This window comes from Malania oleifera, chromosome 7 (genome assembly GCF_029873635.1).
Source record: "Malania oleifera isolate guangnan ecotype guangnan chromosome 7, ASM2987363v1, whole genome shotgun sequence".
NCBI classification, from domain to species: domain Eukaryota; kingdom Viridiplantae; phylum Streptophyta; class Magnoliopsida; order Santalales; family Ximeniaceae; genus Malania; species Malania oleifera.
The window spans coordinates 389,760-402,267 of NC_080423.1; the positions used below are offsets into that span (position 1 = coordinate 389,760).

Genomic DNA, 12,508 nt, shown 5'->3' on the forward strand with positions numbered 1-12,508 from the left:
AGCATCTACAACATAGGCCAAATTGTGCACTGATGAGGAGGATTGAGCTAGTTATTGTGAGGGGTAGTTGAAGGGGTAGGGGTAGACCTTGAATAACTTGACATGAGATAATAAGGATTTAATAGCCCTGAATTTTTCGGAAGAAATGCCCATGATGGTGTAAATTGGTGGAAAAGGATTCATGTAGCTGACCCCACCTTGTGGGACTTGAGGCTTGGTTTTTTGTTGTTGTGATATAAATTTTTGCCCTCTTTGAGTTCTCAAGTCTTAGGCACCTTAGACACCAACACACCACTTGTTCAAGCTATTATACACTTGTGCTATTCTTGTTTTCACTTTATTGCGTGTCACGGAAAGATGCCACACATTGCTTGTTCATGAGTTGCACAATGGTTTTTCAATGGGCAACATTTGCCAACCAGAACTGTTATGTTGTATAACAAGGTACATTTGGTGCAAATTGTGCTGGATTGTGGTCTATCATGTGAGTATAATGGAAACGTCAAACATTTTAGGAACCTAATTAAAAATAGAAACCTCTCCATAAGTTTTTTTAGTTTGCTGTAAGAAGTGGATACTTGTTAGCCTGAGCTTTGTCCTTGATTTTCTTAGATTGTAGGGAGGGTTGAATCTATAAATTTATTGTCTCTTAAAAGTTCTTCATATTATTATTTATACAAAAAATGGTCAATATATTTCTTGTAGAAGATTTTTACTGGATCATATATGGCTTATATTTTTAAGTAGTGCATTTGCATGAAGTTCCTAGCTCATTTATAATTTTATATATGATTGGGGTATGCAGTAAACTTGTAAATTCTTTAACTTTGGGCTTACACCTTTTCCTCTCCTTTTTAATTGAATGCTTTCCCATGGTAATGGTGACCCTAGTTAATCTGGTTGATGTTCGACGTTGACAAAAGCTGTCTTCATGTTCTGTGTCCATTGATGGTTTTATGCATAAGAAAAATATGCGTTGAAATGTCTACTTAACATGATTTTGCATTGCACTGCATCTTGCTATTTCAAGCAGCAGCAGTATCCTTATGTTACATTTCATCAAATGCTAGTTTCTGATGGTAAAGTTATTTTCTGTCTTTTCAGGGTTTAATGCTGCTGTTGCTGGTTGTTTTTTTGCTGTAGAGTCGGTCTTATGGCCATCACAAGGAGAATCATCGATATCACTTACAAATACCACATCAATGGTCATACTCAGTGCTGTAATAGCTTCTGTGTTGTCAGAAATTGGTCTTGGTTCTGAACCAGCCTTCAAGGTCCCAGACTATGATTTTCGCTCGCCTAGTGGTAAGTAATCTTATACTTACATGGTTGTTCTATTTGTAATCTATTTGGTCACAACTATGCAAACAGGCACAAACTAGAGTGGTGAGTAGTTTTTTTGCCTTCTCATACTCAAAAATTTACTAAGAGTACTTCCTGAAGATGTTTTAAAAATTCCACCTGAGATACACTTTTGAATTCACCTATGTTATTATCGCCATAATTTTTTCTGTAATCAAGGTTGTAGGCTCCAGCATTATTGCAATCATCTTGGTACTTTCACTGTGCTAACTCTTTTGACCCCATGAGGACAATGTTGACCATTGCCTTGCAAGTTACAATTATTGCCTCCATCATTACTACCTCTGTCTCCATTTAGCCTCTTCATATTTTATCGTTATTGTTGATACTGTTGCATTTACATCCATTTATGTATAAGCTGCCGGCAGTAGGCATCACCACTAGGAACTGGTACTGCCACATATCACTGCTATACACTACCACCACCACTCTATTAACGGCAGCCTCTTGGCCCTCCACTACCACTTAATGTAATACCCGATCACCATTTGTGTGATAATGTACTCATTGTCATGGCCCTACATCTAATGTGTTCTAGGGAGATCTTGAGCTTATAAGGATGGTTTGGACTCCAACCATGTGAGGTGCCTTTTGTAGGACAAATCCGTGAGACCAGTAGGCCAAGGCTGCCGGGGCTGACCTCATGTGCTGGTGCGTGAAGCTACTTTCAGGCATGTTTTTGACCTGAAATAATCCAGCAGTGATCCAATCCCTCAATTAACATATTATTGGAGTTTTTTCGTGATGTTTTTTAACCAAAGATCTCACCTATTTTAATTTCTCATGTGCGGCACCCAAGGAATGGTTGTTTGATGCTTCGTGAAGCTTTTCATCAATGGTCACTGAGTTAATGGGTCTGAAACAGTTGGGATTTGCTGTGTTTTTTGATTCAATGTTTTAATTGCTTGCTTCCATATACCAAAATATCAAGCTGTTGGGCATGTGTTTTTCTCAAAGATCCAATCTTTGTTGTGACCATTCTCTCGTGGTAATTCATTAGTTGTTGTTTGGTGCTAGTTATGGTCATTGGTGACTCCCTTGGAGCAGTGGTAGTGCTCATGAGCTGTTTTTGTGAGGCTTCGGCAGTGTTATATAAGTTTGTTGGTGATTTGTCCATGGTAGTTTTGGTGGTTTACCTCTCCATTTGTTCCAATGCTGTGTGTTGCTTTCTTGGGGCTGTGTCTGAGTTTCTTGGTGCTGTGGCAGCCTTGTACTGATTTATTTGTGACTTTTTCATGGTGGGTCACCTTGTTCATGGCTGTTCCGATTGTTCTAGCAATTAATCTTGTGATCATTAGTTTGTGTTTGTGAGTGTTGGGATGGAGTTTTGCAAATCCTGAAAGTATGGTTCCCTTGTTAGTCACTTGTTTGAGTGAACAGTGTACAGTGACTATATCAGAGGTGGAGTATTCAAATTTTCTACAGTATCAATCGCCTCAATAAGCAACTTATCACATTGTGTCTTTTGCCTAGAAAGTTAATCCTACAGTTTTTATGTCAACTAGTATCTTTCCTACTAGTCCTTGGGTTATAGATTCTACTGCCACTGACCAAATAACTGGTGCAACCAACTTCTTTTCTATCCTCCAGTATCCTTAAAAATCTACCTCAAGTTACCCTTGTTGATGGGTCCATTGTTGTTGTTAAAGGGACATGAATTGTAAATCCTACTCCTTTCATCTCTCTTTCTTTTGCTTTAAACATTCCTAAATCTCCTTTTAATCTAATGCCCATTAGTAAGCTTGCAAAGTCACTAAATTGTTCTGTCACATTCTTTCCTGATTTTGTGGTTATTCAGGATTTGAAGACGAGAAAGACAATTAGCACATATATGAATAACTCTTGCATGATCCATCAGTCTTCTTGTTCGCACACTCCACAACAAAATGGTGTTCTAGAGCGGAAAAACAGATATACTCTTGAAGTTACTCGTGCCCTATTGTATTAAATGAATGTCTCTAAAGTTTTTTGGAGTGATGCTGTGCTCATAGCTTGCTGCCTTATCAATAAAATGCCATCCTCTGTCCTTGGTGGTAAAATCCCATATTTAGTTATTTTCCCTAAGGCTTTTTTGTTCTCCTTTCCTCCTCGTATATTCAACTGTGTCCTTTGTCTGTCAGTTAACTTCAAGAATGGATAAGTTGGATCCTCTTGCTATCAAATGCATTTTTTTGGAGCTATTCTTGTACTCCAAAAAGATATCAATGTTATAGTCCTACTTTACATCAATTCTTTGTCTCTGCTAATGTCACCTTTTTTGAGTCAAAAACATACTATTCTGATTCCTTGAGTTCTGTTGACTTTGATGAGTCCCTTTATCTGCCTTAACTTTCTGATCCAAATGTGTTATCAGTACCCAATCCTCCTACATCTTCGTCCAGCCTGAGTCCTTGTCGCTTGGATCATCCCAATTTGCAGGTATACACATGGCGACTCAAGGGGGAGGCGCATCCTCCAACTTTTTATATTGTGCTTCTAGTTTCCTCGTCGGATGATCTTATTTCCTATGATCTTTATCTTCCTATAGCTGTTCAGATAGGTAAATGCACTTGTACCCAACATCTGATCTCGAATTTTGTTTGTTTTGATTCTTGTTACCCTCTTATTACTATTTTATTAGTACTTTGTCTTCTATTGCCCTTCAAAAACCTATTTCTGAAGCCATATCCCCTTTTGGATGGAGGACTACATTGGTTGAAGAGATGCGTGCACTACATGATAATGATACTTGGGATTTGGTACCTCTTCCTTTTGATAAGTTTGTGTTTGGTTTTCATTGGGTGTCCAATGTAGAAGTCTATCCTTATGGTTTTGTGGCTCGTTTGAAGGCTCGCCTTGTTGCTAAGGGGTGTACTCTGTTGTATGGTTTGGATTATTCAGACACATTCTCTCCGGTCGCTAAACTTGCTTCAGTATATTTGTTCATTTCTTTAGCCACCACTTGTCATTGTCCTCTAGATTAGTTAGATGTGAAGAATGTTTTCCTGCGTGATGATTTTCATGTGGAGGTATATATGGAGCGATCACGTGGGTTTATTGCTTAGGGGGAGTTAGGTTTAGTATGTTGACTTAAGAAATCAATAAATGGATTAAAATAATCTCTAAGAGCGTGATTTTTTCATTTTAGTGCTGTATTACTTGAGTCTGGCCTTTGTCGGTGTGCAATAGATCACTGTATTTTATCGTTATACTCCGTCTAGATGGATTTTGCTTATTGTTTATGTGGATGACGTTGTGATCACTACTGATGATGATCAAGGCATCCAAGACCTAAAGCTTTTCCTACATAGTAAGTTTTAGACCAAGGACTTGGGACTATTGAAGTACTTCTTGGGTATAGAAGTATCGAGATCTCGTACGGGAATTCTCTTGTCACGGAGGAAGTATGTTCTTGATCTTTTATATGAGACGGGGCTGTGTGATTCAGAAATGTTGATACACCCATGGATCCCAATAGTAAGTTAGTGCCAGATATAGATGATTTGTTGCCTAACCCAGGTTGGTATAGGAGACTTGTCAGAAAGTTGAATTACTTTACAGTCACTTAATTAGTTATAGCCCTGGCAACTAGTGTTGTGAGTCAGTGTCTCAATTTCCTGAGAACAAGTCGCTGCATCTCTGGGTCACTTTTATTTAGGGATATATAGATGCAGATTAGGTCGGGTCACCTTCTGACCGAAGATCCACAACTGAATATTGTATCTTTGTTGATGGTAATTTGGTATCTTTGAAAAGTAATAAACAATATGTGGTGACTTGGTTAAGTTCTGAGTTAGAAATAGGGTTGTGGGGCACACTACATATGAGCTTGTTTGGTTGAAGAACTTGTTGAAAGAACTAGGTTTTCCACTTTCTTAGCCTATGGAGTTGATGTGTGATAATCAAGTTGCTATTCATATTGCGTCCAACCCGGTTCTCCATTAGGAACAATGCATGTTGAAGTTGATTGCCACTTTGTTCAAGAGAAACTTGTACAAAAGCTTATTACAACCACTCATGTGAAGTATGAGTTTCAGCTTGTTGATTTGGTCACTAAAGCCTTGGGAGGTGCTTGTGTGAAATTCATTTGTAACAAGCTAGGAGCATAAGATATATATGCACCAGCTTGAGGGGGAGTGTTAATGGTTATTTAGTTATTTAGCATTATTATTTTTTTTTGGGAGTTTTGTTTGTAATAAGTGAGAGTTAGTAAGGGTACTATGGTTATTCATATTGTACATGACATATATTATAAATTGAGGGAGTCTTCCATTTTACCTAATTATTCAACACTCCCCTTTTGAACGAAGTCCATTTTCATTATTTAAGAGCCAAAGAGGTTGTTGGATTTGATCAAACCTCTGAGTTGAAGATAGATGTTAAGTAGACGGTGCTTCACATTTTAATCACCCTTGAAGCATATTCATGGTGGCTATGAGGATAGATGCGACAGCTTCAGAAATAATAAAAGGAAAGCGGTGGATTTATAAAAGTTAGTTTCTAAAAAATCAACAAGTTTAATTAAAAGGAGAGTTTAATCCTTTGGAAGAATAGGCTGTCCACTAAGGATGAAAATGAGGAACGCTTCTGTAAAAATCATAATTCTGGTGAGGATTAGATTCAGGGTATCATTGTTGGTTTTGAGGGAAATGCTTTGGCTAAGGAAGCAACTTCTTTTAATTTTAAGAGTCAAAAGGTATATGCTCGCCGAAAGGAAGCATAGATGGGCTTTGTAACGAGGAAACATTTGAAGAAAATTGAGATTTTTCTAGTGAGAAAATAGAAGATGTTCTTAGAAGAGATTCAAGGGTTGTTTAAGTGCTGTGGGGGAGCCAATTGGTGAGAGTGTTAGCATATGCAAGGAAAATAAAGAAGTAGGGGGATGTTTTTGACGATGATATTGAAGGCATTATTAATTTTGAATGAGATGGATGTTTAATTTTGGACGGGATTTGGGAACAACATGGTTATATTTCTGACTCATCTTATTGTCCTGGGGTTTGGATTAGTATAAAGAGCACATGGGTAGTGAGGGAATATTGCCCATGCCAGTTCAAGAGAATTCTAAGAAGGATCTAGCTTAGGTTTTGTTGGATAAATTGGAGCTTCTATAATCTAGTTCTGGAGGAAATGAAGTTAAGCTTGATGGTGGTAAAATCTAAGGTGAAAGGTTGGAGGGAATTAGCAAATTTGAAGTGTTATGCGTGAATTATGATTGGAAGGATGCAGTGATGTAGGAGTAGGTAGAACCACAATCTAAAAAACTTTGGCACAAGTGTTATGTTAAAGAATCATACCTTCCACCATAGCATTACTTGCCTCCTCATTTGGTTGCTTTTCATATAATAAAATTTAAAGATAAAATGATCAAAGATGGTTATTGGACTATAGAGGATGTGATAGATACAAGTATTCTTGGAGTAGGATAGCTAGCTCTATTAAAAAGATAGCAAAGGAGATTTTAGGTGAATGAAGGGAAGATTCTCGAATAGCAAAAAAAGTTGGTGCTGGGGTAAAGATGTCCAAAAAGTCATAAAAGACAAAAAAAATTGGTATAAAACGTGGCAAAAATGTACTAACATGGACAACTTTGAATAGTATAAAGAGGCGAGAAGAGATGCAAAAAAGGCCGTTAGTGAAGCTATACATTGATCATTTAATAATTTGTATGATAGATTAGATACACGAGAAGGGGGGAGAGATATATTTAAACTTGTTAGGGCTAGAGAAAGAAAGAGTAAGGACTTAAAATGTTTAAATGTATAAAAAGTGAGGATGATATTGTCTTGGTTAAGGAAGAAGACATAAAAGAAAGATCGCAAAGTTACTTTAGTACGCTATTTAATGAAAACCAAATAGAAGGCTTAAACTTAGAATTGTCAAATGTGGAAAAGACTAAAAATATGATATATTTTTTTTTATTTTTCGAAAAATTAGAGTTAATGAAGTTAATTTTGCACTAAAAAAAGATGAAAAATGGAAAAGTCATAGGACCGGATAACATCCCAATTGAAGTTTGGAAATACTTAGGTGATGATGGAATTATATGGTTAACTAATTTGTTTAACACAATTATAAAAACTAATAAAATGCAGATGAATGAAGGAAAAACACTTTAATACCTATATATAAAAATAAAGGAGATATTCAAAATTGTAATAATTATCGTGGAATTAAACTTATGAGTCATACAATGAAATTGTGGGAAAGGGTGATTAAACAAATATTAAGGCTAGAAACTTAGGTCTTGGAAAATGAATTTGGTTTTAGGCCTGGGAGATCTACTATAGAAGCTATATATCTTTTAAGAAAATTAATGGAAAAGTTTAGAAAAAAGAAGAGGGACTTGCATATGGTATTTATTGATTTAGAGAAAGCGTATGATAGGGTAACTAGGGAAGTTCTATGGTGGATTTTAGAAAATAAGGGTGTACGTAGTAGGTATACTGATGTCATTAAGGATGTGTGTAATGGCCTAATGACTAGTGTAAGAACTATAGATGGAGAGGCTAGAGAATTTCCAATCACAATAGGTGTATATCAAGGATCTTCTGTGAGCCCGTATCTTTTTGCTTCAGTGATGGATCAATTGACTAAGAGTATCCAAAATATGGTTCCATGGTGTATGTTATTTGCAGATGATATTGTATTGATTGATGAAACTAGGGGCGGAGTAAAGGCTAAGTTAGAATCATGGAGAGAAACTTTGGAATCTAGAGGCTTTAGGATAGGTAGAAATAAGACAAAATATATGAAATGTAATTTCAGTAGTAGTAGGAGGAATATTGGAGACAGTTAAACTTGATGATCAAGAAATAAATAGAACTTGTAGATTTTGATACCATGGATCTATTATGCAAGTTGAAGGAGAAATTGAAGAGGATGTAATATATAGAGTCAAAGTAGGTCGGGTAAAATGGAGAAGTGCTTCAAGTGTGCTTTCTGATCGTAGAATACCCTTAAAATTAAAAAGGAAGTTTTATAGAATAGCTATAAGACCAGCCATGCTATATGGATCAAAATGTTGGGCGACGAAGAAACAAAATATCCAAAACGTAAAAGTTGCCAAGATGAGACTGCTCAGATGGATGAGTGGTATTAGACTGAAAGATAAATTAAAATAAACAACTTCGTGGTAAAGTAGGTGCAGCTCTAATAGAAGATAAGATAAGGGAGGGACGACTTAGATGGTTTGGGCACTTTCAACGTAGGCCACATCGTACGCTAGTGAGGAAAATTGAGTTAGATACTATGAGGGGCAGTTGAAGGGGTAGGGGTAGATTTTAAAATAACTTGTAATGAGGTAGTGAGTAAGGATTTAATAGCTTTGAATTTGTCAAAAGAAATGATTCATAGTTGCATAAATTGGCGGAAAATAATTCATGTAGCCAACCCCACCTAGTGGGACTTAAGGTTTGATTTTGTCGTTGTTGTTGTACCTTATTCTCAAACTACTTCCCCTTTCCTTTATACAAAACTTCAACCAAGACTGATCTGCAGGGGCATTGAAGATCGAGGAAAACACAAACCTAGGGTAGGATATTGTTGATAAGGTCGACGATGAGAGAATTAAGTTGCTGGTTGTTGTTGTTTTTGTGGTATCACATGAGATTGAGAGGTAGGGAACTCCCTCCTTATATGCCCCTCTTCTTCTAGTCATAAATTTTCTGAGTGTCTTCAATGTCTTGCTCTACCAAGGCAGCCCTTTCTTCTATTTCTCCAAAACTCTTAATCCTTAGGGCCACAAGTTTAGTCCTAATAGCAGGTCTCAATCCCTTTTCAAACTTTCGAACTTTCAATTCCTCAGTGCTAACTAGTTATGATTCAAACCGTGATAAGTCAGCAAATTTGCTTTCATATTGGTTAGCAGACAAGTTCCTTTGAGTCAACTGCATAAATTCTTGTAACTTAGCTTCTTGGAATGCCTTTTAGAAATATTTCTCATTGAAAATTGTTTTAAAGTCAGCCCCGGCTCATAGCTTCAGCATTTCTTATCTGTTGCACAGATTCCCACCAATGGTCAGCCTCATCTTCAAATTGAGAACTGGCAATGACGACTCTATTTTCACCTGGCATTCTCAGCATATCAAGAAGTTCCCTAACCTTCCGCAACCAGTTCTCTGACTCCAAGGGTACAATGCTGGAAGGGTTTAATTTCTTAAACTCCTTCAGCATATTCATTCATTTTTCAGCAATTGTCTCTTCTAGCACTTGCTCCACTGTTGGCTGTTGATTCAGCTGATTTTCATGTTTATTTTGCTGAGTCAGCTGATTATTTTGAATTGTCGTAGCTATTGCTTGATTAATACTCAGCAAGGTTGCATAAATTTCTACTAAACCCTCGAATGCACTTGGAAAATTTCGCTCTGAATTGACACCCTGTTCTGGTGGGGTTGAAGAAGTTGACCACCCCTTTGTCTTATTCTCCTTGAAGAAAAAAAAAAAAATATCATGTGTTTTCAGGCAATCATGAAATGCTACCATGGACATGTAGCCCTTAACTAAGCTACACAACTAGCTGAATTCAATATACTTAAGCATATGCCTAACTATGCTTATCATAATCTATAAATGACCGGACCTCATGCAAGTCAAAGGATCCATGCATGTGCCACTCAAATTAATATTATCTTGTCCTCTCTTTCTTTAAGTAAGATCCAATGTAAACAAAGCTTTAACACCACTCTGTCACATCCCTATTTTTGGCATGTGATGGCCGTGACTCCATTTAAAATCCAATGGAGTCACTCGGCCTAGGCAAGAATTTGTTTTGATAAAACCGTCATTTGAAAACAAGCTAAAGACCAATTAAGTGAATATTTGTTGAAACACAAGATACATACATGTATATATATATATATATATATATATATATATATATGTATCTCCTATTTTTGGCATGTGATTGGCCGTGACTCCATTTAAAATCCAATGGAGTCACGCAGCCTAGGCAAGAATTTGTTTTAATAAAACCGTCATTTGAAAACAAGTTAAAGACCAATTAAGTGAATATTTGTTGAAACACAAGATACATATATATATATATATATATATATATATAAATGATAAAGCAACTAAAACCGTTTTACATTCATTGACAAGTTCTTTACATTGGGCTGTGCTTTACGTTATGGGTGTACAAAAATTTCCGAAAAACCGAAAACTAGATTGGAACTGAACCGTTTCACATTTCGGTTCGGTTTTCCAATTTCGGTTTTTGGTTTTGTAATTTAATTTTTTAAAATTTGATTTTAGATTTCGGTTTTGGTTTTAGAAACAAATTGAACCGAAAGCCAAAAACCAAAACACATGTATTAATTAAATTATATATATTTAATATTCTATTTAATATATTTTTTACCATTTATTTTTAGTTAATGAATATTTATATTTGTTAATTAAAAATCATTGCATTCTAATTTTGTATATATAAAATACATCTTCTTCTTTAAAATTATTACTGTCGATTACCACTTTACCTAAAAGCTTAAGCTATTAGATTGTGGGCCAACAATGAATATCAAGCTTTAACACTCTACCCCGCACGTGCAGCCCGACAATACGTGGACAGATAAACACATGGTAGATAACACCCATTACAGGGAACACAATATATATATTTTTTAAACTCCACACAACAAATGTGGGCAACAAGACTAGAACTTGTAATCTCCTGTTAACCAGCTCTGGTACCATGTTGATTACCACTTTACCTAAAAGCTTAAGCTATTAGGTTGTGGGCCAACAATGTATTGTATATCAAGCTTTAACAATTACATTCTAAATTTTGGTATCTTTCCAAATAGTCATTTTAAATGCATTGCGGTGGATACATTTTTGTGGGGAAGGGGGTTTATATAGTTGTAGGAAGACCTAGGAAGATTTCATCTTCCGATGTGGTGTGGGAATTGGGAAGTTGAAGTGGGGGAGAGAGGAGAGCGCAGAGCGCTGCATGCTTGGGACTAGGGAGATGTTTGTCCCACATCAGAAGTTCAAGAAAATGTCAGCCCCTGGGTTTCCTTTAAAAACCACTGCTTGAGGAGGCCTTTATTGCTCTTCCCAGCCTTGTGTATGGGCCTGCTTATTAGTGGGCTTGGCTTGCAATTTATGAAAAGCTTTCATATGGGGCTTGGGTAGTATATATTTATCTAAGTAAAAGCCTTTATGCTCTCTTTTTCCCTTACCATCTAGGCACTCGGTTAAACACCAAACCAAACCGGATATCCCCATTAACTGTTTTGGGTAAAACCGCCAGTGTCGGTTTGCGATTTTGAGGAGCCGATTTTTTTGGGTTCGGTTTTTGGTTTAGCCTAAAACTGAACCGAAGGGAACCGATTGCAGCCCTACTTTACATACAACATTTTTTACATTTCCTAGTCTACATACATAACCGCCAACCGAATACATGCTTACTATCCCTGTTGTCTTCCTGCCAACGTGTAATACCTATAAAAAATGACATTCTCTTAGAGAACTTAACAAGTGGAGCCCTCCTTTAGTTCGAACCTGGAATTACTAAGGAATAGGGTGAGCAACCACAAGCTCAGTAGACATTCTTAATTCCCCCTTATTCAAATAAGGATTTAAATACTTAAACATATGATTTCTTATATGCATGCATAATCATAAGGTGCATGAATACACTCTTTATTTAAAGTAAAATGCATGAACACACTCTTTATTCAAAGCAATCTGTTCACCTAAAGCTACCATTGCAAAACATCCAAATAACATGCATTTACACATTTTTTTTTCAATGTAGTAGACTTGTCCCAACTAAGTGGACAATTTGTCTCAAAGAAGTGCCAAAATCGAGCTTGACCAACCATTGCCGAATACGGAAATACCAACAAGTACCAAATTTCAGCTTGGCCAACCACTGGTGAACGCGGAAATACCCACAATTGCCAAATTCTAGCTTAGCCATTCACTGCTAAACGCGGAAATATACTCTGAAGGTTTAGGGCCTTTCACCTAAGGGAAACAGAATTCCTACTTGCTCAAATTCCACAATATCACAGCCATACACTACTCCACAAATGCCAAATTCTAGCTTAGCCAACCATTGCTAAATGTGGAAATATGCTCTGAAGGTTTAGGGCCTTTCACCTAAGGGAAACAGAATTCCTACTTGCTCAAATTCCACAATTTCACAGCCACAAACTAC

At 36.7% G+C, this 12,508-nt stretch overlaps 1 protein-coding gene across 2 annotated transcripts in view; it reads left to right on the forward strand.

Moving 5' to 3' along the window:
* Positions 1–12,508, forward strand: part of LOC131160378 (chloride channel protein CLC-e) — a 98,027-nt gene that overhangs the window by 39,545 nt on the left and 45,974 nt on the right. For both annotated transcript variants that reach the window (XM_058116009.1, XM_058116008.1), the window contains exon 3: positions 1,105–1,305. In XM_058116009.1, coding sequence (XP_057971992.1) covers positions 1,105–1,305 — 201 coding nt within the window. The remainder of the gene's footprint in view (positions 1–1,104; positions 1,306–12,508) is intronic.